Raw genomic sequence first — 23,629 nt, forward strand, 5'->3', positions numbered from 1 at the left:
TGTGTTTGTTGGTACAGATGGCACCTGTGTGGATCAATGCCCAACAGGCTACTACGAGCAGGAGTCTGGGCAGAAATGCGAACCCTGCCACGCTTCCTGTCAGTCCTGTGTTGGAAAGAACAACCACGAGTGCCTCACATGTAAAGCCCACCTATTTCGAGAGGGCAAGGAATGCGTGGAGACCTGCCAGCACAGGTAGTTTAACCTGCCCCCTGTCCTTCTGCTGCTCATCCATCATATTATCACATTAAATGCAGTTAGACAGTGTAGCCGTTAACGAAAAGATCAGCATATTCACACAAATAGGTTACGGACACTGAACCGTTGCTCTTTAGTTACATGGACAGGGTGCAATATGGAGGTACAAGCTAATTTGGTCAGACATTTAAATAGCCTATAAAAGGCTAATAATACTTTATTTTTGAGGGGGTAGGCGGTGATTAGGAGTCAAATTAATGTACCGTTAAACTGATATGCAGCTAAATACTCACTCAGAAAACACAAACTGGATATAAAGACTGTACAGACCAGCATGCAGACAATGCAGCATTGCCTAGCAATACAAGAGTAATATTTGTTTGTTTTTTTCTACTCTATTACGTTAGTATTTATAGATGTCTATGGCTAAATGTGAATCTGAGTAAAGATATTTCCTTTGAGGAATAACAAAGCTCTAATCTCATTTCTTTTAATTGAATGCAGTCTGTGATAACTTTTGACCATCTGTCCATCTGCTAGTCACTATGGAAACACTGCCTCAAGAATGTGTGAAAAGTGTGACCCCAGTTGTGGTGAGTGTATTGGCGATGAGGAGAACGGCTGCCTGAGCTGCGCTCCGGGCCTCATTTATTTGCGGAAACAAGGCCGTTGTCTCGCCTCATGCCCTCAAGGATACTACCACGACACTGTGCACAGGACCTGCGAGCACTGCCACGCCAGCTGCAGAACCTGCTCAGGTACAAGTGTCAGGAAAAGCTTCATGTATTGCATACACACACACACTCACTCATAATATTTTGATTATACTATTTTTTTTCTCCATGTCTATAGCTGTATAATCATTGGAGACCATGAACTGTGGTGAAAGTAACATTAAAAATGTTACAGACAGATGTATAGTACTGTAGATCACAGACTGTACATTAAAGATGTAAAGCCACCCAGACGCCACCTGTTTATTTAAGCAGTGGTTAGCAAGCTGCACCCACAGACACAGACACCTGCTTTTTAATCTGACTACAAATAAAATGTTAGAATTTTATTCACCACAACTGAAGTACAGACTTCTTGTTAATAGTACAATTAACTGCACAGCAGGTGATGGTATTTGTCACTTAATTACATTAAAATGCAACAGAGGACACCAGCCCCAGGAAGGAAAAAAAAACGTTGAGAACTCTACTTCAATAAGCAAAGGTGAGGAGTAATTAGCGGTCTATGTAAATGCTGCAAGCCCACTAAAAATGTTAGATATCATATATCACTTTTAATGAGTGAGATGAGAAAAAATAAAGTAAAAAAATGTAAAGAAACCAGTGTTGCCATATATGCTATGAAGCCTGTTAAACTATGAATTATTTACTACTGCAGTTAGTGTATGTGTGTCAACAATAAGGCCCAGGTGGCAGAATCAGCCAGGTAAAGACTCTAATCCAGCCCACTGACTGGCTTTGGAAAATGTAATGGAAGGTATAAATTTTGGACTTTTAACTGTATTGTCACAAGCCTAGCAGCTTTGATTACAATTAAATGACTACACAGTTCAAATTATGCTCTCTCGGGGATTAAATATATACTTCTTCTTTACACTGACAGAAGGGAGAACTTCACTGGTCCAGTCTCCTTAACATCAGAGTGGACTGTATGTGGCCGACAATGAAAAACTGTTTTGAGATCCCTGTTATAAACAGTTTATCGTGCCATAATTAACCCTCGCGAGTTTGAGAGTGAATAATTCTCACAACATCATGGACCAAAGTTTTAACTGTGAATGATTCAATGAGTGAATCATCCAGCCTTGGTGCATAACTGCAGTGTAGCATTTTGAATAAGAAGCTGTAGTAGGTTTTTTTTTCTTTGGGGGGGTGAGTCTCCTGTAAAACATGACACTCCGAGTCATTTCTTTTTTATTTTGTTAATGGTAGTTTTCACTCAGTGCTTGGCAGCTTACTGAAAAGTTGCTTGGCTCAGAAATGGCTCCGATCATTCCCCCTACGCTGTGTCATCTTTTCTGTCACAGGAACACGACTGCTGAGAGTGAAAGTCAGTTTCTGATTTGATTGTTTTTTGCGCTGTAGGCAGTTTCAAGATTCAGCACTAAAATCAGAAGGGGATGAGGAATTTTTATATTTTTTTTATACTCCCACCATGCAAATCACACTCTGCTCACACACCTCACAGTGAAAAAGAGAGGCCAAAAACATTTTTGTGCCAATTTGTAAACATGCTTTTTAACACTGTAAAGTACTAAAAGGACAGCTTAACAGGAGCGTTCAGGAGAATCTCTCTCATTTTTGAAGAAACCAGCCATCAGCAGCCATTCAGTTACAGTGGTGTGCAAAAGTGTCTGCCCCCTTCCTGTTTTTTTTTTTTTTTTTATGTTTGTCACACTTAAATGTTTAAGATCGAAAAAGACACACAAAATGCAGTTAACAAATAAGGTGTTTATTATTAAGAGAAACATTCCAAACCTACATAAACCTGTGTGAAAAGTGACTGCTGTGCGGGAATTTTGGCGCACTAATCTTTGCAGAATTGTCGTAATTCAGCCACACTGGAGGGTTTTCGAGCAGGGTTTTTTAAAATTCATGCCATAGCAAGTGCCCCACCTGAATGGGACACACACCTTCCAAAAAGTTCAATTTTTGTCTTGTCGGTCCACAGAGTGTAAGAGATTACAGGATGACCCCAACCTCAGCAACAGGACCGCTCTCAGCATCGACCAAGTGTGTTTGCTTTTGGAACTGTGTCTTCATTCCACCTACTTCACATACAAGGGTCAGTTCTACAGGCAGAAACATGGGTGTGCCATGGGCTCCCCAGTTTCACCCATCGTAGCCAATTTGTACATGGAAGAAGTGGAAAAGAGGGCTTTGTAATAAGATAAGATAAGATAAGATAACCTTTATTAGTCCCACACGTGGGAAATTTGTTTTGTCACAGCAGGAAGTGGACAGTGCAAAAGTTATGAAGGACAATTAGAATAAAATAAAATAAGAATAAATACAGTACACAACTGTACAGAATAGAATAAAAATAGAATACTATATACAGTAGAATAAAATAGAATAAAATATACAATAGGATAAAAATAGAATACAAATGCTATATACCCTGCTATATATAATGCTATATATAATCCTACCCTGGAACACCACCAAGCCATTGGTTCAGGTATGTGGATGACACCTAGGTGAAAATCAAATCTCAGGACGTACCGCAATTCACGGATCACATTAACGCGGTGGACTGACACATCAAATTCACCAGGGAGGATATGAAAAGTGGCAGGTTAGCCTTCTTAGACTGTGAGATTTCCATCAGTAATGGGGGACATCTAAAAGCTGATGTGTACTGGAAACCTACGCATATGGATCAGTATTTAAGGTTTAACTCTCAAAATCATCTGGAGCACAAACTGGGTCTCATCAGGACGCTACAACATAAAGCGAACACCATCCCCACTGACACAGCGACCAGGGAAGCAGAAGAACATCACATCAAGAAGGCCCTGAGTAAATGTGGTTATCCCAGCTGGACTTTTGTCAAAGCTGGGAAGGCACCTAAAGAAAGCTCCAGCCGATCCAGGAGAGAAGGAAAACCGCTGCCCAAGCGAAAACCTGTAGTGATCCCATATGTGTCAGGAGTATCGGAGCAGTTGAGACGCATTTTTTTCTAAACACCAGGTCTCTGTGGCTTTTAAACCCCAAAACATGCTGCGCCAAAAATTGGTCCACCCCAAGGATCGGGTCCCCCGACACAAACAGAGTAACATAGTGTACGCTGTTAAGTGCCAGGAGGATTGCCAGGATTTATACATCGGGGAAACCAAAGAACCTTTGGCGAAGCGGATGGAACAACACAGAAGAGCTACCTCGTCAGGCCAGGACTCTGCAGTCTATTTACACCTACAAGCCAGTGGACACTCTTTCAATGAATTCATGAATTTGCATAATTATGATGAAGGATCTGCCCTCCCAGCCCATTGTTCCTTCAGTGGGCTGGTTTCACTCATTATGCAAATATACTGTTTATAAGATTGGGGAAACCTGCAGTCAGCTGAGACTGAAGAAGTCACTTGGATGAACTGTGCAGTGCAGGCCATTTTTGCCAGGTCTCTTTCATATGATGGAGCCATGAACCCCTGACCTTAGTCATGTGAGCCCTGCAGTTCTGTAGATGTTGTTCTGGGATCTTTGTGACCTCTTGAATGAGTTGTTGCTGTGCTCAACATCATCCCCTTGGATCGCAGCATGATGCCTGGCTTTTGAGAATCTTTTGATCTACTCCACTTTGTCAACCAGGTCCTAATTTAGTGATTTCTTGATGAAAACAGGTGTGGCAGTAATCAGGCCTGGGTGTGGAAACATAGTTCATTTTCAGAAACTGAAAATGAACTCATTGTTTCACACAGCGCCATGTAGGTTTGGAAGGGGGCAAACCCTTTTTTACACCACTGTGAGTGCAGTTTTTGCTACTTCAACCTTGAGTACCTTGATTAAATTGTTTATAAAAGCATAATGCAAACATTTGAACTGTTCGTCTTTAAGTTAAATTAAAGAAGGTGGTTGGTGATATTAAAAGTTTGACACAGCATTTACAGCATTTTAAGCTTTTTTCTGACAGTAATAAAAACACAGAAAATCATCAGGCTAACCCTTTACCTTGTCATGTACCTACAGGAAAACTTCCCGAGTCCTGTGACTCATGCTACCCTGGTTACCTGCTGTCATATGGCAGGTGTGAGTCCATATGCGATAAAGGCCAGCATCCCATAATAAAGGTACCAGCATTTTTAATTTCACAAATATTAACTTTTCATTAAAAAATTAAAAAATACGAGTACATGTCGTTCAGCAAAATAATTACTTTGAATGCTTTGGCCCCAGGTATCACATAATGTAATTCAGACTGGGTTATTACTGCACCAGGAGAAATCTCAAACATCACAGCGAAAATTATTACTGTGTCACAATTTCTAAATAAACCTCGCAGCTCGTGCTGTGAGGCTGCTGATTGAAATTGTTGGACAGGTAGATGAATGTTAATTGACTGTGCTGAGAGGCTGGTTGCGCTTTTATTCAGCATTTAAAAAAACTTTTGGAAGCGAAGAATCAGTAGTTATGATGCAAAAATGCTGTAGCTCTGAGTCACCCCTGTCCTTCATCAGGGTTCAAGCCACTCGTGTGAAGACTGTGATAGTTCCTGCCTGGAGTGTCGGGGACCCGGTCCGTCCAACTGCACAGTGTGTTCTGCTCAGGCTATTTTAGAGGCTGGAGGGCGCTGTCTACTTTGTTGCCACCACGAAGATGAAGAGGAAGACACCAAAACCCAGCAGGAAGACTGTTGTAACTGCACAGAGACACGGGGTAGGCTGAACTTCTATCTTGTATGCTGAGAGTTATCATTGTGTTCAGGTTGTAATTTTCTTCCTTAACTCTTTCCTCCCTTGCACGTCTGCTAGAATGTGAGCAGTTTGTGTCATATTTCATGCCTGCTTCCAGAATAAAACAACTGGGAATGGGAACTGTGCATCAGAAGTTAGTGAGAATGATCTCTTCCTACACCGCCTACTGAGGAAGAACCCAGAACCTATTCTAATGGTTGTTATTGATATATTGGGGTACAGAGGCGGTCATCTTGAGGGAAATAGTTAAACTAATAAAGTCTTACAGGTAGGGAGGGAAGATGTTTAGATTAAACTTATCGCATCTCTTGTCGAGTAAAGGTTGTGGTTAATTACATTTTTCATTAGTGATCAATCTTTTAATTTTTTTTTTTTTTGAAATTACAGCAGTTGATTGATGTCTTGGTCTATAAAATGTCCCCCAGAAAAGAGAGATCCTAAAATAACAACCTCAGATCCTCAGGTTTGAAATGATCAGTTAAAGGTTGGACACTTTTCCCATAATGCAACTGAGTTGCTATTTCATTTAGTTGTTAAGTAAGAGGAGCTATTGGTTGCAGAATTGTTTTTTCCTCTGCTTATATTCCTACTAGGTCAATAAAAGACACATTTATTTGTAATTTCAGTTTTGTGTTTAATAACTGAAAAGCTTGGGCTGAGATCAGATCAGTGTTTTGCTCATTGAAGAATATCCCATTTTGTTGCTTTGAGAAACTCTTGGGTTGCTTTTGCAGTATGCTTTGGTTCATTATCTAGTTGCACTGGGAAGCACTGCCCAACACTTGCCTGAACCTGAGCAGAGACTACAGCCCTGTACACTTCACAATTCATCCTGATTGCCTGATCACTTATAAACACTAGTGGCCCGTTCCCACTGGCAGCCAAATATGCCCATGCCATAATTTTTCCGTTGACAGGTAATGTCATATGCTTTGGATCATAAGCGGTTTCTCCAGATTTTGTAGCCTCTTTTAGATGTCTAAAGTGGCCTTTTTGTTCTTGAGTGTAACCAGTTGTTTCCAGCTTGTTGTAAAACCTCTGTTATGCCTACCTCCCAGAGTGTTCTTAAATAGCTTAGATGTTGTGAACATGATTTTCTTAACCATGGAAATAATTCTGTCGCCATCTCTTTAGTTGTCGTCTGTGATATTTCAGGCTATTTGGTGTTGCTGAGCTGGCCAATCCCCCTCTGCTTTTTAAGATTGCACCCTATTGTTGATTTGCCTACTTGTAGCTTTCTATTTATGTTTTTCAGCTTAATTATGACCTCGTTCACTTGCACTGTCATCTCTATGGGCCTCATTTTTAATATTCCAAAGGCAGAACTGCAAAAATTGTCCTAACAAATCTAACAAATTATGGATTTAACTGTAAAACCTGCATTTAATTCAACCATTATCTTTAATGCTGCTGGAACAGAAACACAGCATTTTCTGCTGATAATTTAGTAGACCAGCTATGACTATGAGTCTTATGAAGTTATTTCAGTAACATTATATTTTCTGTAATTCTGGCATGGCAGGTAGCTCCAAATATGAACGTAGCCAAGACTCTGAGTGAGACAGATTGGTAGTAAATTCAGTCCTTTGTTGCTGCAGTTATAAGCAAAAGAGTGGGGCATAATTTACTCCAAATGTGGCCTAAATATTATTTAACTCACTTATAACTGCGTTTTTTTTTTCTCTAGTATTGTTTTTTCTTCCCATGAAACCAAGTTTTACAAACACAAGCTTCTCCGTTGGCTTTTCTTTACAGAGAAGGGTATTTTCTGATGGGCTTGTTAACCTTTTTCCACCAGTGTTTTCAACCAACAGAGCTTCACTTTGATCCAAACTGTAGAAAACTTCATAGTGAATATCACATTTTTTAACTTTTGGAAACCAGGAGCACCTACAAAAGCTTTCATATTTCACATTTTGTTTCAGATTTTGAAAAGCTCCCTCCAGAGCCACTAAAGACATTCATGGTACTTTTCATTCCAAGGAAAGTTCACTTCCTGCACAAAATCTGTTGACTGCCCTTTCAGTTTTATTATCATTAAAGCTCCTGTTCAGGCACCACAGTTACTTTTTGCATCAGTGTCTAAACTTCTGTTTTCTTTCCAGGTGAGTGCATTCTCAGCACCAACTTGGCATTCAGGAATGAGGAAGAAGAGGAAGCCAGAGGTAACCTGACAGTCTTCATTATAGCCTGCGTCCTGCTGGTGCTGGTTCTGGTCGCCGTCGTCATCCTCATCAGACATTCCCGCTCGAAAAACGTGCGCTCAGACATCCCTCCCCGCGGCTATGAAAAGCTGGGCTCCGGTGGGGGATACGGAGGCGGCTACAGCTCTGCTTCTTCTTACGGCGGCAGAGCCAGCTCCTCTGGCGGCCGATTTCAGGAGTCCCAGCTGGTCGACCTCAGTGAACGTCGCTCAGGGAATAAGGATGATGACAATGATGACGACGATGATGAAGATGAGGACATTGTTTACATGGGCCAGGATGGCACAGTGTACAGGAAGTTCCGATACGGACAGCTGGGAGAGGACAACGAGGACGAGCTGGAGTACGACGATGAAAGCTACACGTTCCGGTGAACGTGATGCTTTCCATCTCATAATATTTCTTTTGCAATTCTTTCCTTCTTCGTTTCTTCCCCAGTGCTGTTTGTCTCCCCCTTCCCCCAAGGGACAGAGTCATTTATCCTTTACTGAATGAGCCTGACCAAATGAAACATGAGATGCTGTTCATAATGAGCTCTGTTTTTATAACTGCATTCACACAATGAAATGTGTTGCATTTAAAAACAGTAAAAGATATTGAACACTCCCAAACTTCCTTTTTTTAAAAATAAAATTAACAAAATTAAGCTTTATTCGCCACACCCGGTTTGTAGCATGATGATTTCTGCGTATCTTTAACATTTCATCGTGGCAGTTTACTTGTTGTGATGGTTTCATTGATCATATTACCATGTGTAATTGTGTTGGATTGGGGTTTAAAATTTGATTAATCACCCTGTTTATGTTTGTTTTTCTCTTTTTCCCATGTGCTTATTGTTGTTGATATTTAATTTGAGTATGTGTTATCCTGGTTATTCTGTTCAAATAAAGTTTTGCAAACAAATTCATTAGGAAAAAAGAGCAACTCGTGACTTCACCAGGTTGAAAGTGGCTGATTTGTAATTTGGCAGCAAATTCCAGCCATCAAAGAAATGATAAAATACATTCAGACTTGAATCGATTTATTTTTATTGAATTACTAGCCAGTGATCAACAATTTCTTTGCATCCCCTCAGTACACCATTATAGACTGTGCAAGAGGACCATTGGTTATCTAATGAGGGGGACATGCACTGATGCACAGATACGCACACACACACGCATGCGTGTGGACACACACAGATAAAGATGTGCTTATCAAAGATCCCATTGCTACTCTCACCCAAGATTTTTCCTGGTCGTCAAGCAGAAACTGAGGATGAGTTTCGACGTGTATAGACAGAAAGACACATGCATGCGTGCGCACACACACGCACACACACTTGCAGAACACGACTAAAAAGACATGCTGTCACATAACACTGACAGCTTCATATAATAATTAAGTTTTTCCTTCTTAGTCTTAGATTAACTCTATAAAGGTAAAATATCTAGTTTTATGGTTAATTTTCCAGAAAGAGGTTTGGATTGGTCAAAAGCCAGTTGGTCATCTTCCATGGCACAAGGCACCCTGTGCTTTTACTGCGTACACAGAAGTAGTTTCTTTATCAGAAATACTGAGACTGAGTAACCAGTAAAGGGTGATATTATTGCTTCACTGCTTCTCATGCACACAACTACAACACTATAGACTCTACAAATGGATTTGCGCAGTGCGCTGTCTAGTGTGTAATTGAAGTCCCTACCCTAAAGTGAGCGATGGCACTAGTCTGCTGATGCTCCCAAAACAAAAAAATCACACTTAAGACTACATGTATATCAGGACTGCAGGTGTAAGGTACAGCAGGTGCTACAGCAGCCGTTAAAGATCTTATTGTGATCAGGTGCTATTGTAAGTTGTATTCTCTTATTAAACTCCAGTGTGTAATTGACAAAACACTGACAGACGTACACACAGTAGCTACACAATTTTCCAGATTCGCCCATTCAATACAACAGTGACTTCTGAGCATCGAGGTGACCCATCTATTCAGGATGTTTGGATTTACGAGCCGCTGGCACCAGCTGCGTCTGGTCTGCTGGGAAGATGAAAGTACAAAGCAGAGACATTAGAGATGGGTGTGTTTATGTAGTAGTGACAGACTGCTGACACAAGGCCGTTTGTCTTCTATGTGTGAACTTAAACATCTTCGAGGACTTACTCTGTTCTGCTTGCTGCAGTTGGCTCGGATCCCTGCAGAAAACTGTTCACTCTTGATCGGGCCGGGGGAGGGCGGGGATTGAAAGGTTGTTAAAGCAGAATTTACTGTTGTAATACACGAGCATGCGCTGAATTTGCAGGTGCATGCAACTTACGCTTCAGAGCACAGTTAGTCAGCCGGTGATTAGTGTGGGAATTCTACTGCTTCTTTTCTACATTTATTATCAGTGCAATAGATCACTGTGCTATAAGGACTGGCTCATTTATTTTGCTGTAATGATAAATGAGATGAAAGCAATGCATTTAGCCTCTTTAGCAAATTCTTTCTCTCTCCTGTAATTGCAACTATAGCCAAATCCAACTGGGCCCTGATCCAGCAGAAGAATCCCTGTGATCTAAAAAGTGAGTTGCCTGATAAGAGAGCACTTCAACTGCGGATGGAAAAAAAGAGAGAGAGAAGAAAAAAAGCAGAATAAGTAATGACAGGCAGGAGGGTCGATGCTTACCTCGAGTTCTCTGCTGCTTCCTTCAGCTGCTTGTCGAGTCTAGAGGTTAGAGTTTAAATGACAAGATGAAAATAGACTTATTTAAAAGACCATCCGGGCTCAGAGGAGGTGGAGTCAGTGTTGTGTTTAAAGGTTTAAAGGGACTCACCTAATGATGCACTCTGGGATCTGGATGCAGTCCATCGGGATGAGTTCCTGCAGCTCGTCCAGACTGTTTACATACTTTATCTTACTGCTGAACTTGGTGCTGAGGCATCACAAGCATGTGCACAAAAAATGACCATTTTTACATAGGCACACACACACAATTAAAGATCTACATAACAGAAACACGATAAAAGCAATAAATGTGCATTACTCCGTTACACTATATTAAAAGGTCTGGAGTCACATTAGCAGCTAATTGTCTCAGTGTAATAATTTTAAGCAGCCTTAATTGTTTTCCTTCTTCATACGTGTCAAGATCCAGCAGCAATCTTTAGAACAAGACAGTGGACCAACCACCAGACCACAACAAATACTGATAGCGTGCCAGTTAAAAGTGAAGTATTCTTTACCTGATGAATGGCTTGGTAATGGCTAGAATGGTCCTGATAAACCATGATGGATGGAGAATAATGAAGGATTTCAAGTTCTTCCTGAGCCTGAGGACAACATCACATGCCAAAGTATTATGTAAATGTTGTTGCATCAGTTTTCACTTTCATTCCGCAAAGCTGCAAATGTTCATAGTCATTCAGTGCTTCTCTCACAAAACCAATGTAGTATCGCATAGCAGTGATACCACTGAACAGGACAGACCTTCTGTCAATCATCTGATAGCACTTCTTTAGCCAACCAAGTCCAGGCATTCTTCTGTGGGGTGTGGCTCCATTCAGGTATACAATCATGTAGTCCTCTGCCACCATCAGCTCCAGTGTGCTGATCACATAACTGGAATAACGCACACATGAATACACACAAATTAATTTTCTGAAGCCTCACCCTTCCTGTAAGTACTGCTTACATAACCCTGGCCCATATTCTGGCTTTAAACCAAGGGTTCATACCATTTTTACCATTTTTTTTTCTGGAATACCATATAGGATTATATAAAAGAGTAAAATGTTGTATTTGGACCCATTGCTGATTTCTACACTCCCTAAAGAACAGTGCTTTTAGCTAAGCACCAGCATGCCAACTTGCACACACTTTTAAACAGCAGCTCAAGATGTATTTGTATAGGCTTGGTTTTGACTAGTAGATAATATTACTGTGTTAATATTTGAATTGACTGCTATTGTGAAGCGCTTTGCGATCCTGATTTAGAAAGGTGCTACAGTATATAAATACATTTTATGTACTTACAAAGCTTACTGTAAGACAAAATCTCTCTTTCTGTCTATCCTCAAACCCCGCCCACACCATCAGGATTGGAGCAACCAAGCTTGGCATACAGGTACATCTTAGTCCCCTAAACCACCAACCAATAACCCATTTGTAGCATTTATGCACCTATAGCATTAGCAGCATTATCTTAATTTAATAACAATAACATCTAATATATCAAGTGAACTTGAATAAAGAATGATATCCTCCTGAGAATCAACCTATTTATTTATGTCCTCTGTAATCAACATTTGTTTTGGTCTATATCTTTTGACTTATTTGAGCTACCTTACTAAGTCCTGGTGTACTAAATAGAGGACATCCTGGGCTTTCCATTGATATCTCATGTGTTTGGGTGGCCTCTTGTAACTCCAAAGAGGCAGGAAATCACAAGTTCAATTGGAAGATTCTTTTTTCCTAGGTTCTCAGGGGGATATAAGTCATTTTGTTGCCTACCAACCACCTAACAACAGGCTAAAATCACTGGCCCAAACAATACCGTAGCATGTACTAGTAATATTTAACTTGTTCACCATATTGTAGTTTAGCCTATTTGCCATTTAGCTCTAAATACTAAATGCAGGCTGTGTAGACTGTATAAAAAGGATGGGTATACTGAGTGTGTTTTGAGCAATGTTGTTTTTTGAAGCTTTAAGTTAGATGAGAGTGAGAAGCGCTAAGCTTTCAGCTAATGCTAACGAACTTCATTAGTTGCTAGCCTTTACAGACTAAACGAGCAGCACAGTTTTTTGAGGGACTGTACCCCAAGCAATATTCTCCATCAGGCATCAAAACTTTCTCAAGAGGTTAATTTCAATTACTGGAAATAAAGTGCATGTTGGAATACACGCCTGAAAATTTAAGTCTACACAAAGACCAAACAACTGAGTTCTGAAAACCATCGATCAAGGGGGAATTTGCTATGAGAAGCAAAACTGTGTTTTGTACCTGGCATTAGACGTGTTTGATACATCCCTGAAGTTAGCATGGTGGGGTCTATAGGGCTGACTTGCTTTTGCAGCCTGCCTCAAGTGGCCACTTCCAGAAACTACCATTTTTACACACTGACACTGGTGTCATTGTTGCTTCGTGGTTTGTGCCCCTAACAGTTTAAAAATTTTAACACTCTCAATAAATGCAGATCAGTGAGTCCCAAAGTGTAAGCTGGGGCCACCTGGTGTGCTGCTGCGAAGGTCTTCCAGATGAGACACAATAATAACAGAAATTCAAATTGAGATTACTCAAAAGTATGTTAAGTTGCATATTTAGCTATAGGTTTTATTTTAGGTGAGCTTGTGATATTACTCATTACTCTGACTCTATATTGAAGTTTCTTTTTCTCTTGTATTATGGTGGACGTCATGAGTTTTTTGGTTTTTCAGGGGGTCTCAGCACTCTTGACTTTGGGAATGGCTGACTTAGACAAACAGAACTGTAATTACATTAATGTGAAACAGCATCATGCCTTGCAGAAACTCACCTGGGCTAAACTGTAATCCAATCAAAAACTTCAAAATATCAAAAGCAAGCGGAGTTCGAAAGTCTCTAGCATTATGTGTGTTAAAATGGTGAAATACAGGAGCAACGTTTATTTGAATGCTCAATGCAAAAAATATGAGGAAATAGGACACAAGTCTTACTCTCAATTTGAAAAACTCAACTAACAGCATTTTAAACATTTCTCCCCTCTGAAGTCAGCAATGAGAAATTGGCGAAAATGTTGCTTCCTCTTTCCTTCTTTGCATCAATCTCACAAGCTCGATCAGACTTCTACTTTTCCAAAAATCCAATTCTCTAATTCAAACCATAAGAAACTGTTATCGCTTTCTCGTTTTTTCCTGCAGTCCCTCCACCACCTCCTCTCTGTCTTCGCAGTCAGCAGGGAACTTTGTCGCCTCCTTTGAAAATAACTTGACAATCTCCTCAGCTAGTTTCCTCAATAACTCATCTAACTTCACTGGCTCTCCTCTCCTCCTGATCAAATGTCATTCCCCAGCTTGCTTACAGACCAGCACTGCTGATCCACTCTGTTTCCTGAATATTCTGATCATCTCCCACTGACATCAAACTGAATACCGTTCAGCACCCAGCTACAGTTACTCCTCCTCGCGCAGATTCAGACCTCAAGCCATCTGGCATCAGAAACTGCAGACAGTACGGTTTACCTCCTTTCAGTTCTTTCCAAAACTCTCGGATACGCCAGCTCACTCAATATCTTCCACAGAACAGCCTGTGGGATCCCAAGCACACTGTCCAAGCATGAGACGTAACTGTGCCAGCACAACAGTGGATATATCGACACGGGAGGTCCTAGCAAACAAGCTAGACTCACACTGAATTTTAATCACTTCATTTAGGAAGTTGTGTTTGTGCAGGAGTGTCATGGCTGATTGAAACAGCAACAACGTCCTTAATTTGATAATTACATGCACACACACATTGCTTTTGTCATATGCATTTCGATGCTCCATTGCCATGAACCACTCTTGACTGGAAGAGCACAAACGCAGCTGTGTGTTTCCCACAGGCTGGCGTGACACTTTGACTACTGTGGGTTGGACGTTACATGTTACAGCTGTTCAAGTGCCTGTCAATCACAAGAATCCTTCAAATGAACTCTCAGTTCATCATCCAAGTAATACAAGAGTTTAATGATCCTGTTCCATTGTGATGCATTTAATCTTTTGCAATTTTTTAGACTTTAAATACATCATCCGTTTTTGTGGACCCCCGTCTTGAAGCCTCGAGGTCAGTAATAGGTTGTTATCCTACTGTTTTTTGGAAACCGGCTTGTGACAGAGAAGCTGAAGGCTCTGCACACTCATACATTCCTATTGATTTCTCGATAAGACAGTAGACCGTCCCTAAGTGCTTTATTGCACATTTTACTATAAAATGAATAGTACAGTTAACATCCTTCTATAATAAAGAAGACTCCAAACTAGCAGTTCAACCATATGACATTAGAACTGAGGTCATAAATGATTGATCACATGAGAATAAGGTTCATTTTCTAATAGCTTTCTGTTCAGTTGGACTTCTTGTTGCAATCAGAGTGCCCCCCTCTGCTGACTGTTAGAAAAGGCGCAGGTCTATGCTTGTAACATAACACTAAAATCTACAAGAACTTTTTTACAAAATGTGTACTGTAAATGTTGCCACTGATGCCTGTAGTGAGTGCTGAGTCAGACTATCCAATCGTATTTACACATGCAGTGTTAGACTGTAAGGAAGAATCTGTGATTTTGACTCTTTATCCAGTGTCACTCCTGTTTCTGAATGCCAACTGCACAAATTAGTACATATTAGTACTTTAATATGGACAAGGCTGTGTGATCGTTTGACTTTTTGTATAGCCACAATGAGGTACATACTTGTGTTTTTTACACCTTTTATAGTTGTTTGAGAAATACTGGATAATTTGGCATTGACATCCGACACATATGTTTACTTTGTGTGCAAAATGAATCTAATGTGAGCAACAGTTCATTCACACTAGAATAAAAAAAGGATAGCAACCTCGTTGCAACTCAGAAAATTCAGTGGTTGCCCTGTGATTACATTGAATTTTTTTCTGCAAGTAGAGACGACCAATGCCTTTAATCTCAGGGCGAGATTAAATTGTGCAATTGCACAGGTCACCTGGTAGGAGGCAACCTGTCTTCAAAAAAATGCTCTGACTTGGAATGACTGCAATCACTCTCAGGGAGATAGACCAAGGTTTGCAAATAGTTTTTTATCTGGTTGCCAACTAGTTTTATTCTGATTATATTCTTGTATAAAAGGAAGGTTTGCCAAGCACCTGTCATTTTGCAGTTAAATCACCTTCCTGCAGCAATTTGTGAAGGAATTTATGAACTTCTGCATCAAATCAATGAGGTTTCAGCTGGGCTCAGGAAGACGTTTTACGTCTCATCCAAGAGGCTTCTTCAGTTCTAATGAAGTTTTAAGGTTCATGCAATTCCCAACTTGACCCTTTTTACTTGATAGCAAACTGACTCCGTCTTATTGCTGTTTTATTGCCATCTTGATGCATCACTTTGAAGATGGCAAGTGACTACAAGTGGCTGGAGAGTTCAAATGCAATTACATCATAAGATCACTGCAAACATTCACTTTAATTTTAAGTGTCAAACCACTTTTTCCTGAGTGTGACTGTAGCGTTATCTGACCTTCAGGATGTTAAAATTATCATTGCAAGTATGTTGATATTAGCATCAATCTAAAACCCCACTTAAGGTGAAAAATACATTAAACAAATTTTTTTAATTGCAGTTTTTCGCTCATGTTGTTGCCAGTGCCAGCTGGCTGACTCCAAAAGCAAGTTAATATCCTTTCTCTCTGAAAGTAAAACTAATTTACACCACAAATAAACACAATCCTGGCTTGATTGATTAGTGCCTTTGGAAACATTTTTAATAAAAGTAACTGAAAAAATATGGCTTGTTTTGTAGGTAAAAAGTCAGGAAATTGGTAAACTGCTACTTAGTACTAATTAAAAGAAATCAGTATCTTTGGGATGCACACATATAATCAATAGATCCAGTTTTCTAATCAAGCATAATAGCAAACTTACACCCAAATATGGTAATGTGATAGCAAAGACCTAAATGCTTAAATGAATAACAAACCAATGAGTGATGTCATAGTGGCTATGCCCATTGTTAATATACAGTCTGTGGTGCTGATTCATGGTTTATTCCCAAATTTTTAAAGTTTCACCCATAAACTAATATGTTTATATTTTTATGTTTATATACATATATATATATATATATATATATATATATATATATATATATATATATATATATATATATATATATATATATATCACGATCAGATGGTAGATCATTGCTTGCAAAAATGAAAAAGCAAATGAATAACACTACTACAAAAACAAGATATGCACTGAATTTGCGCTGAATTTTACGGGGCCAAAGCAAAACACTGGAAAAAACAAAGAGTCGTTTAAAGTGCGTGTTAGTCACCGCTTTTTGATACTCACAGGAAGAGGTTCTCCATTATTTCATGGTAGTCCTCTCGGTCGCTGTCTGGCAGAAAACAGGCAGCAAACACTATGATGGCGTTCACTCCGTTGCCATAGTAGCCTTGATAAAAAGCACACACAAAAATAAAAGTAGTAAGAGTTCCTTTGGCGAGAACTTGATTGCTCTTTTATTTTTTGTTCTATTTATCTTTTGTCCATCTGTCTCTCTGCCCTGTTTCCTCTCACTACTTTTCTGATTAATGTAATTTCCGTCTATTCACAAAGCCATTCATTACCAGATTTGGTGTCACTCAGACAGCAGGTCTTTTATCAAAATGACAGAGCTGGTGAGATTGAATTTTCAGTGACAGACGTCTCTGTTTCCATGAGACAGCTGCGTTTCACTAAACCTGCAACGCAGAGCACAGTGGGATATGCATGGCCTGCATATTTCCACCCTCATGGTCAATCCACCCACAGACTAACCAGAGCTCGTGGCTATGAAAGGCACCACAGAGGGGGAAGAGATAGACATGGGGCCCATGCCTGTGAAACCAATAATGTGTGACTTAACGACTGGTCTCAATTTAAGATCCAGGTCCCCCTGTGGTTTTCATGCATTATACTCACACATGGTTGTGTACAAGTATACGATTGCACAGCACTGTACAGTTCACATCATTTTTATTTTTGAACCACTCACTGACCCCTTATGCCCGGTGAAAGAGCAGTTGTTACTTTGATTTATCATGCCTGTATGCTCATAGTGAGTCGATCTGGATCACAGCAGTCAAATGGCCACTTTGCCCACATGAATCACGTTACTGTAACATGCAGGTGACACAGGGAAACATGACTTAAAAATTCGTGCTAAAAAGGTCATCAGTTGTCTTCATCTACAGCCTGCATTTCCTCATTTGTACTTGGTCTACTACAATATTGGGATGAGGTATTTCCAAAATGCTACGTCCTTCCATGGTCTAGTTAGATGAGAACTGGCAGCTCATTAACATGACGAGGTTGTAATGCAGTAAACCTAATATAAATACTTATTTAACCTGGCTTCTTCTGTAATCCAATAGCAAAGCATGCTTAAAATTGAAAATACTGTGTGTTAGATGATTATAAATTTGTTGATTTATTTCTGTTTTTCTGTGTGCCAGGAGGCTTGTGGTCACACTTTCCCATTATTTTTGTTCATCTCATCTATTCACAATGGCCCTCAAGAGGGCTATTCATCTTAAAAAGCCATAGTCTTCACATAGTTACCTCTAGGGTTCATGAAACTAAGGTTCCTCAATCTAATTCTTTCTTTTCTTTCTTCTAACACCATGAGGAGTCCTGGAGTTATTTTTTTTTATTAGAATGTCCTTCAATTTGCATATTATATAAATATGTAGGACTGTCATGCATTTGTGCAACATCTTTCCAAGTTCCTTAAATCCTGTCTCAGAGTGATACTGAAAAACTAGTTCAATTAGTTGATCCAAAATGCTGCAGCAAGAGCACTGACAGGGACTCTTTTAAGTCTATGTTTTTTTTAGATGCCACTTTGCATTTTATCATTAGTTATTATTAATCTTTGGGTCTCTTCTACTGTCCTCTGCTCTGTCTCCCTCCCCTAACTCCCAACCAATCACAATAGACGGCCAGAAGTTTCTTCCTGTTAAAAGGGAGATTTTTCCTTCCCACTCTGTTTGTGCATAGGGGATCGTTTGATTGTTGGGGTTTTCTCTGTATTATTGTAGAGTCTTTACCATACAATGTAAAGTGCCTTAAGGTGACTGTTCTGACTGTATGCTATATGAATAAATAAATACATTGAATTTAATCAAACTGAATTCTGTTCAAGTGTCATAAAAATGTTTGCAAAATTTTAAGATCAATTTTGAACACTGACCACTGAATGTGGATTTGGTCTTCCTCTTCTTATGTTACATTAACTAAAGCATCATAATGGATGAGAAGAAACAATGGCATGTAAATGAAGTCTGCAAGCAAAATACCCAGAGGGAAAGGCAGATAGTACTGAATTTAACTAATCTTGACAATGAGGCAAGTGTCTGAAGTGACAACCAATGGGAGCAAAGATAACTGTTGACTAACATATGATGGGATGATACAAGATACAAGAGGTCTGCTTACGCAAAAAGGTGCCAAGAGCGTCAAGTGACAACAAACCTTTCAGGTACAAAGTGACTGGGGACACTTTGTAGCTGCTTTGTATGCAGATTCAGCTTGGATTTCAATCTTTGCTATAAAAAGCAACGTCTTTTACCCGATTGGCTTGGACTGGTATTCAGTTCTAGTGGTTGGGGTTTAGGGGAGAGTGCACCATTTGATGGACCCTAATGTTAACACCGTTACTATACTTTACTGTAAATGTGGTAATTACTTTGCAAAAGAAAAACTACACTTGTGAATTGATTTTAAAAAGTTAAATGAGTTGAGAGTAGTGTCTGCAGGGCTCACATGACCCCAGCAGCCTGAGCTAAGGAGGAGGATCTGCTCAGACTGTGAGACAAAACTTGAGTCACCTCCATGAGAAATGACTTTCATGTAGGGCTCAATGAGTTTCATGTTGATACGGTGTTCCTGCTCCCCAATGATGACAGTCCTCCACAGTTTTCCATCTTGGCGTTCCTCCTCAGCACTGTATGTTGGGATTGTATTGTAGACTTCACTGGTAGCACTCCTGTTGGCAGCATTGGGATCTGATAAGAAAAAGACCAAATGATGCATTGTGGGTAATTTGTAGACTAATTTTAAAACGATCAATAGTTCAGTAACTATGGTTTTCCACTTTAACACGTCAATTAAATTCTTGGTAAAGTAATGAAGCATATTAACATTAGCTGTTAGTGTTACAAAATAAAAGTCTTGCTCTGATTGTGCAGAAGGAGGAGAATAAAATGCTTGTATCACTTTGTAATTCTGCGTGTCCCACCTTCATCGCCATCTTTCAGGTCATCAAACTCACAGTGTTAGCATTCTAGCATTCAGAGTCACCCACCTTCCCAGTCCATTTCATGGTCTGTGTAGTCGAGGTAATCCCCCTCATCTGGAGTGTCGAGGTCGTCGACATTAATGTCTAGATCATCTGGTGTCTCCCCGAAGTCATCCTCGCTCTGGTCCAGTGACAGGCTGATACGAGGCGCAGATAGTTTTTTTCTCTGTGAGGCTCCTCCTTGCAGAGGTAGAGAGGTAGGAGGGACTAAGAAAAGAAAAACAGAAACAGTTATGCAATGCCACAGTGTTCTTTTAGCTATTAAGGGTATTTGTTGATTCGCGCTCACCTGGTCTGCCATCACCCCCCTCAGAGTTCATTTTACTCTCTGATGCCAGGTCCATCCCCAGGAGGACCTGCGAGAAGATAATTACAGTTATTAAATGAATTCTTATGATAGAAAAACACACCTGGAGAGCACCCAGACTACTGTGTGTGCTATCTGCCGCCTGCGATACCTCTTTATGTAATGACTGAGTTAGATAGACTGGTTGTTAGAGTCTTGGTAATGTTGAGATAAATGGCAAATTTAAAAGCTACCAGTGAGTAGAAAGTTGAGTTTTTTCATTTCATGCTCTGTTATATGTCTAATCCACTAAAGTTCAGGGTGAAATTTTTACTTTTTCTTTAAACTTAATTTTACACCACATTGACAGCTTTGGTTGCATAACATATGCAAAATACACTCAGTGTATTTATTAGTGGTATCAAATGCCTATTTACATAAATATCTAATCAGCCAATCACATAGCAGCAACTCAGTCCATTTAGGCATGTAGACATGGTCAAGATGACCTGCTTAAGTTCAAACCAAGCATCAGATTAGGAAAGAAAAATGATTTAAGTGACATGGTGTGCTCGTCTTCTGATGACGGGTACCAGCAGGACGACATACCATCTCACAAATTTATAATAATCTCAAACTCATTTCCTGAAGATAACAGTGAATTCACTGTACTCAAATGGCCTCCACAGTCAGCAGATCTCTAACCAATAGAGCACCTTTGGGATTTGGTGGAACAGGGGATTCACAGCATGGAATGCAATGGATTATTTTAACCTGATAAAATTGTTCACACTGGATCAACAATTAGTACCAACAGTAACAACAGCAAACTGCTACTTACACATCGCAAATTACCTTTAGATGATCTGACATATTTGAGCAGTATTTTTACATATATTTGTTTCATAAATATTTTTTTAAGTTCAATCTGTTGGTTAACCTGGTAGTTTTGTTTTGAAGCCTACGCTTTTATTTTGAAAGAACGATAAAACAGGAAAGAGGTTCAGTAAGAAAGCGTGATTAACGACAGAGTTGAAGTGTGGTTTAAGCAGAGAGAAAATGAGCGGGTACCTGGCTGACAGTGACACAAGGTTTGACCATATTTCTTTTCATGTAGTAAGTTATGTCTAACCATAATGTCGTTTGATAAGTGTAGCTATAAGCTATCAGTCTAATATAGTGAATCAGTGAAAGGATTTGTAGCCTCGTTTTGATGTGTTATATAGAAGTTTAGATGCAAAATGAGACATCCATCAGATATGTGAGATAAAGCTCAAATTCGATGTTGTGCAGTTTATCAAGTTTAGGGTGTCAATATTTTGTTTTTTCTTCCTAGCTCTTATGATGTCTTCGCTGAAAATTTGAGTGAACTACATCTTTAATAAAGTTTCTTTGAAGCATCAAGAGTCCAGCATTCAGCCAAGGATGCTGCACACATTAACAGATCAATAATAAAATTCCAATATTATAATTCTTCTATAATTCAATATAAATTGCAATAGCGTACTTACTTTTGATGTTTAATCAGATCAAACTATTTTGCAAGCGTTTTTCCTGAAAAGAGGATTTCTGGCAGCCTCTCATGAGGTTTTTATCCAGATCCAAATTAAGGTTTTTTTTTTCAAGTTAATTGGGGTAAATTTACTAAAGAATAAAAGTATTTTGGGGTCCTGAGGGGGTGGGATAGTCAGAAATAACAGGAAAATACACTGATTTCTGCCAAATATTATAATGCAGACTCAGTGCCTTTACTGTACTTGGACTGAACCCCAGAAAGGCTCATGCAGGTGACACAGGGCAAAGTTAGTTTTTGCTGATAATACTCCCCCAAGTCTCCTCAAGAGGCATCTTAATAAAATGTTTTCATTATAATAGAATTTACATATGGTCCAGTATTACTAACTTAAGTAAATATGAATATATATTTTTCTACATATGAATCTGATTCTTACACTCCATAAGAAATCTTATGTTTAATAGACATAATCTTATAATTCTCTACTGATCTAACCGCTCTCTGTGGATTGAGAAAAACTAAAATATGATCCATTTTAATGGAAGCATTCCTGTTACATCTCAGAAATCCCCAAGCACTTTTCAATATAGTGCTGCAGAGCAGAAAATCCGATTTGATTTGAGTGATATAATTTAACCAACAATATTTTTGATCAATATCATGTCTTTATCTATGTTTGTCAGCCAGAGGACACAACAAAAAAAATCTTATCTCTGGGATCTATATCAACGCTGTTTTATAGAGTAAAAAATTAAAGTTTGGCTTTATCAATATCAGTGCGAGCGTAAGAAAAAAAAAAACAATCCAAGCGCATCCATAAGTGTACTAACACGCTCATATCTAAAAAAGTATATTGATTACACTTTTCTAATCAATAGTTCTCCAAAGCTATCAGGGAATGGAGAGGAGGGTTTAAGAGGAGTGGTGAGACGGGAGAGGGAGAAAGTAGAGCAAGGGATGGGGTGGGGGGATTCTGAGGTTAAAGGTCTTCTCCCTCTGTGATTAAAGTGGAGGAGGCAGGGTGACAAGTGGAAGGTGGAGTCGGGGAAACAGCGACGCTCGTTACATCACAACTTCATTCCTCTCCTTTTTTCCCCCCTCCTAGTGCTCATTCAAATCAAATGACAGCACGCTTGCCTGAGCACAGATTGGGCACGGATGCAAATTCACCGAGAGTCACGTGCGCTCTTTCGCATGAAAAGGGAAAGTCCTTGTTCCTCACCGGCAGGAGTTTTACTGGATTAAGAAAAATACGATTGCATTAGCAGCTGCAACAGAAAAATGCTGAATGGTTTGTTCCTGTACAGTGGAGATGAGTGCCATGCTGATGATTCACTGTTTGTCTACTGTATCTGTGCCCACAAGGAAATAAATACACATTGATACACAGCCCTATAATGCAGAATGACAAAACCCAGCATCATATATCTTCCGCTGAGGATGCTGATTTGCTTAAGATCCACTTCCCCAGCACAGCGTAGGACCACAGTGCTGATGCCAGCAGCCCCTCCCTCTCCCTCGCTTCCTGTCTGCTGGCTGTGAAAAAAAAATAGAGCATATCCCTTCTTTCTCTTCTTTTTATCACCCCCCTCCCCCAAATAAAAGCCATCTACTCACCGCTTCTGGGGCTTGGGAATCTCTGTCCTCCTGCGTCTCAGAGCATGAATGTACTTCCAAGTTCCCTGCCTGCTTCCTGCTTCCAGCCTCTCGATGGAGATGCTCAGCTTACAAACAGCTCACAGCTTCCACCATTTTGTGGTCACATGATCTGGGCCACTACCAAATAAGGGCGATCACCTGCTGCAACAGCTCTTTGCACACCAGCTTATACATACATATAGGAGGAGTGTATTTGCCTGTCATTAAGAAGTGGGTGCGCTCTGAGGTTTCTGAACTACTACTATTCACGACAAGTGCAGGACTGCTTTTAATGTCTGACAGTTGATTTGTGAGCCCCAGAGAGCCGTTTGCCCTCAGGGTGACAAAA

At 39.8% G+C, this 23,629-nt stretch overlaps 2 protein-coding genes across 3 annotated transcripts in view; one reads left to right on the forward strand and one right to left on the reverse strand.

The window, feature by feature from the left end:
* Positions 1-8,695, forward strand: part of pcsk5a (proprotein convertase subtilisin/kexin type 5a) — a 38,040-nt gene extending 29,345 nt beyond the window's left edge. The window contains exons 34-38 of the mRNA XM_063480252.1: positions 18-195; positions 739-956; positions 4,902-5,002; positions 5,390-5,588; positions 7,732-8,695. Of these exons, the coding sequence (XP_063336322.1) occupies positions 18-195; positions 739-956; positions 4,902-5,002; positions 5,390-5,588; positions 7,732-8,204 (1,169 nt within the window). The 3' untranslated portion in view covers positions 8,205-8,695. The remainder of the gene's footprint in view (positions 1-17; positions 196-738; positions 957-4,901; positions 5,003-5,389; positions 5,589-7,731) is intronic.
* A 146-nt stretch (positions 8,696-8,841) lies between these two features.
* prune2 (prune homolog 2 with BCH domain) lies at positions 8,842-23,416 on the reverse strand. Of its 2 annotated transcripts, none has more exons than XM_063478291.1 (11): positions 23,260-23,416; positions 20,130-20,196; positions 19,847-20,047; positions 19,371-19,547; positions 16,852-16,954; positions 11,277-11,408; positions 11,033-11,119; positions 10,624-10,722; positions 10,476-10,514; positions 9,971-10,021; positions 8,842-9,844 (listed from the first exon to the last, which is right to left on the reverse strand). In XM_063478291.1, the coding sequence occupies exons 2-11, from the start codon at positions 20,182-20,184 to the stop codon at positions 9,814-9,816; spliced, it is 975 nt and encodes a 324-aa protein (XP_063334361.1). In that variant the 5' UTR covers positions 20,185-20,196; positions 23,260-23,416; the 3' UTR covers positions 8,842-9,813. The 2 variants fall into 2 exon arrangements, with proteins under 2 accessions (XP_063334361.1, XP_063334359.1); XM_063478289.1 differs by having other exon boundaries at positions 8,842-9,847.
* Positions 23,417-23,629: the final 213 nt, after the last annotated feature.

Source organism: Pelmatolapia mariae, linkage group LG7 (assembly GCF_036321145.2).
Source record: "Pelmatolapia mariae isolate MD_Pm_ZW linkage group LG7, Pm_UMD_F_2, whole genome shotgun sequence".
NCBI lineage: Eukaryota > Metazoa > Chordata > Actinopteri > Cichliformes > Cichlidae > Pelmatolapia > Pelmatolapia mariae.

Bases quoted from the DNA above. Each gene is read 5' to 3' on its own strand.
- prune2 (XM_063478289.1), bottom strand. From the start codon at position 20,184: ATGGACCTGGCATCAGAGAGTAAAATGAACTCTGAGGGGGGTGATGGC. The intron at 11,120-11,276 runs GTCTGTCCTGTT...TGTTGTCCTCAG, and splicing joins TATCAGATGATTGACAGAAG to GCTCAGGAAGAACTTGAAAT. The intron at 10,515-10,623 runs GTGAGTCCCTTT...TCTAACCTCTAG, and splicing joins ATCCCAGAGTGCATCATTAG to ACTCGACAAGCAGCTGAAGG.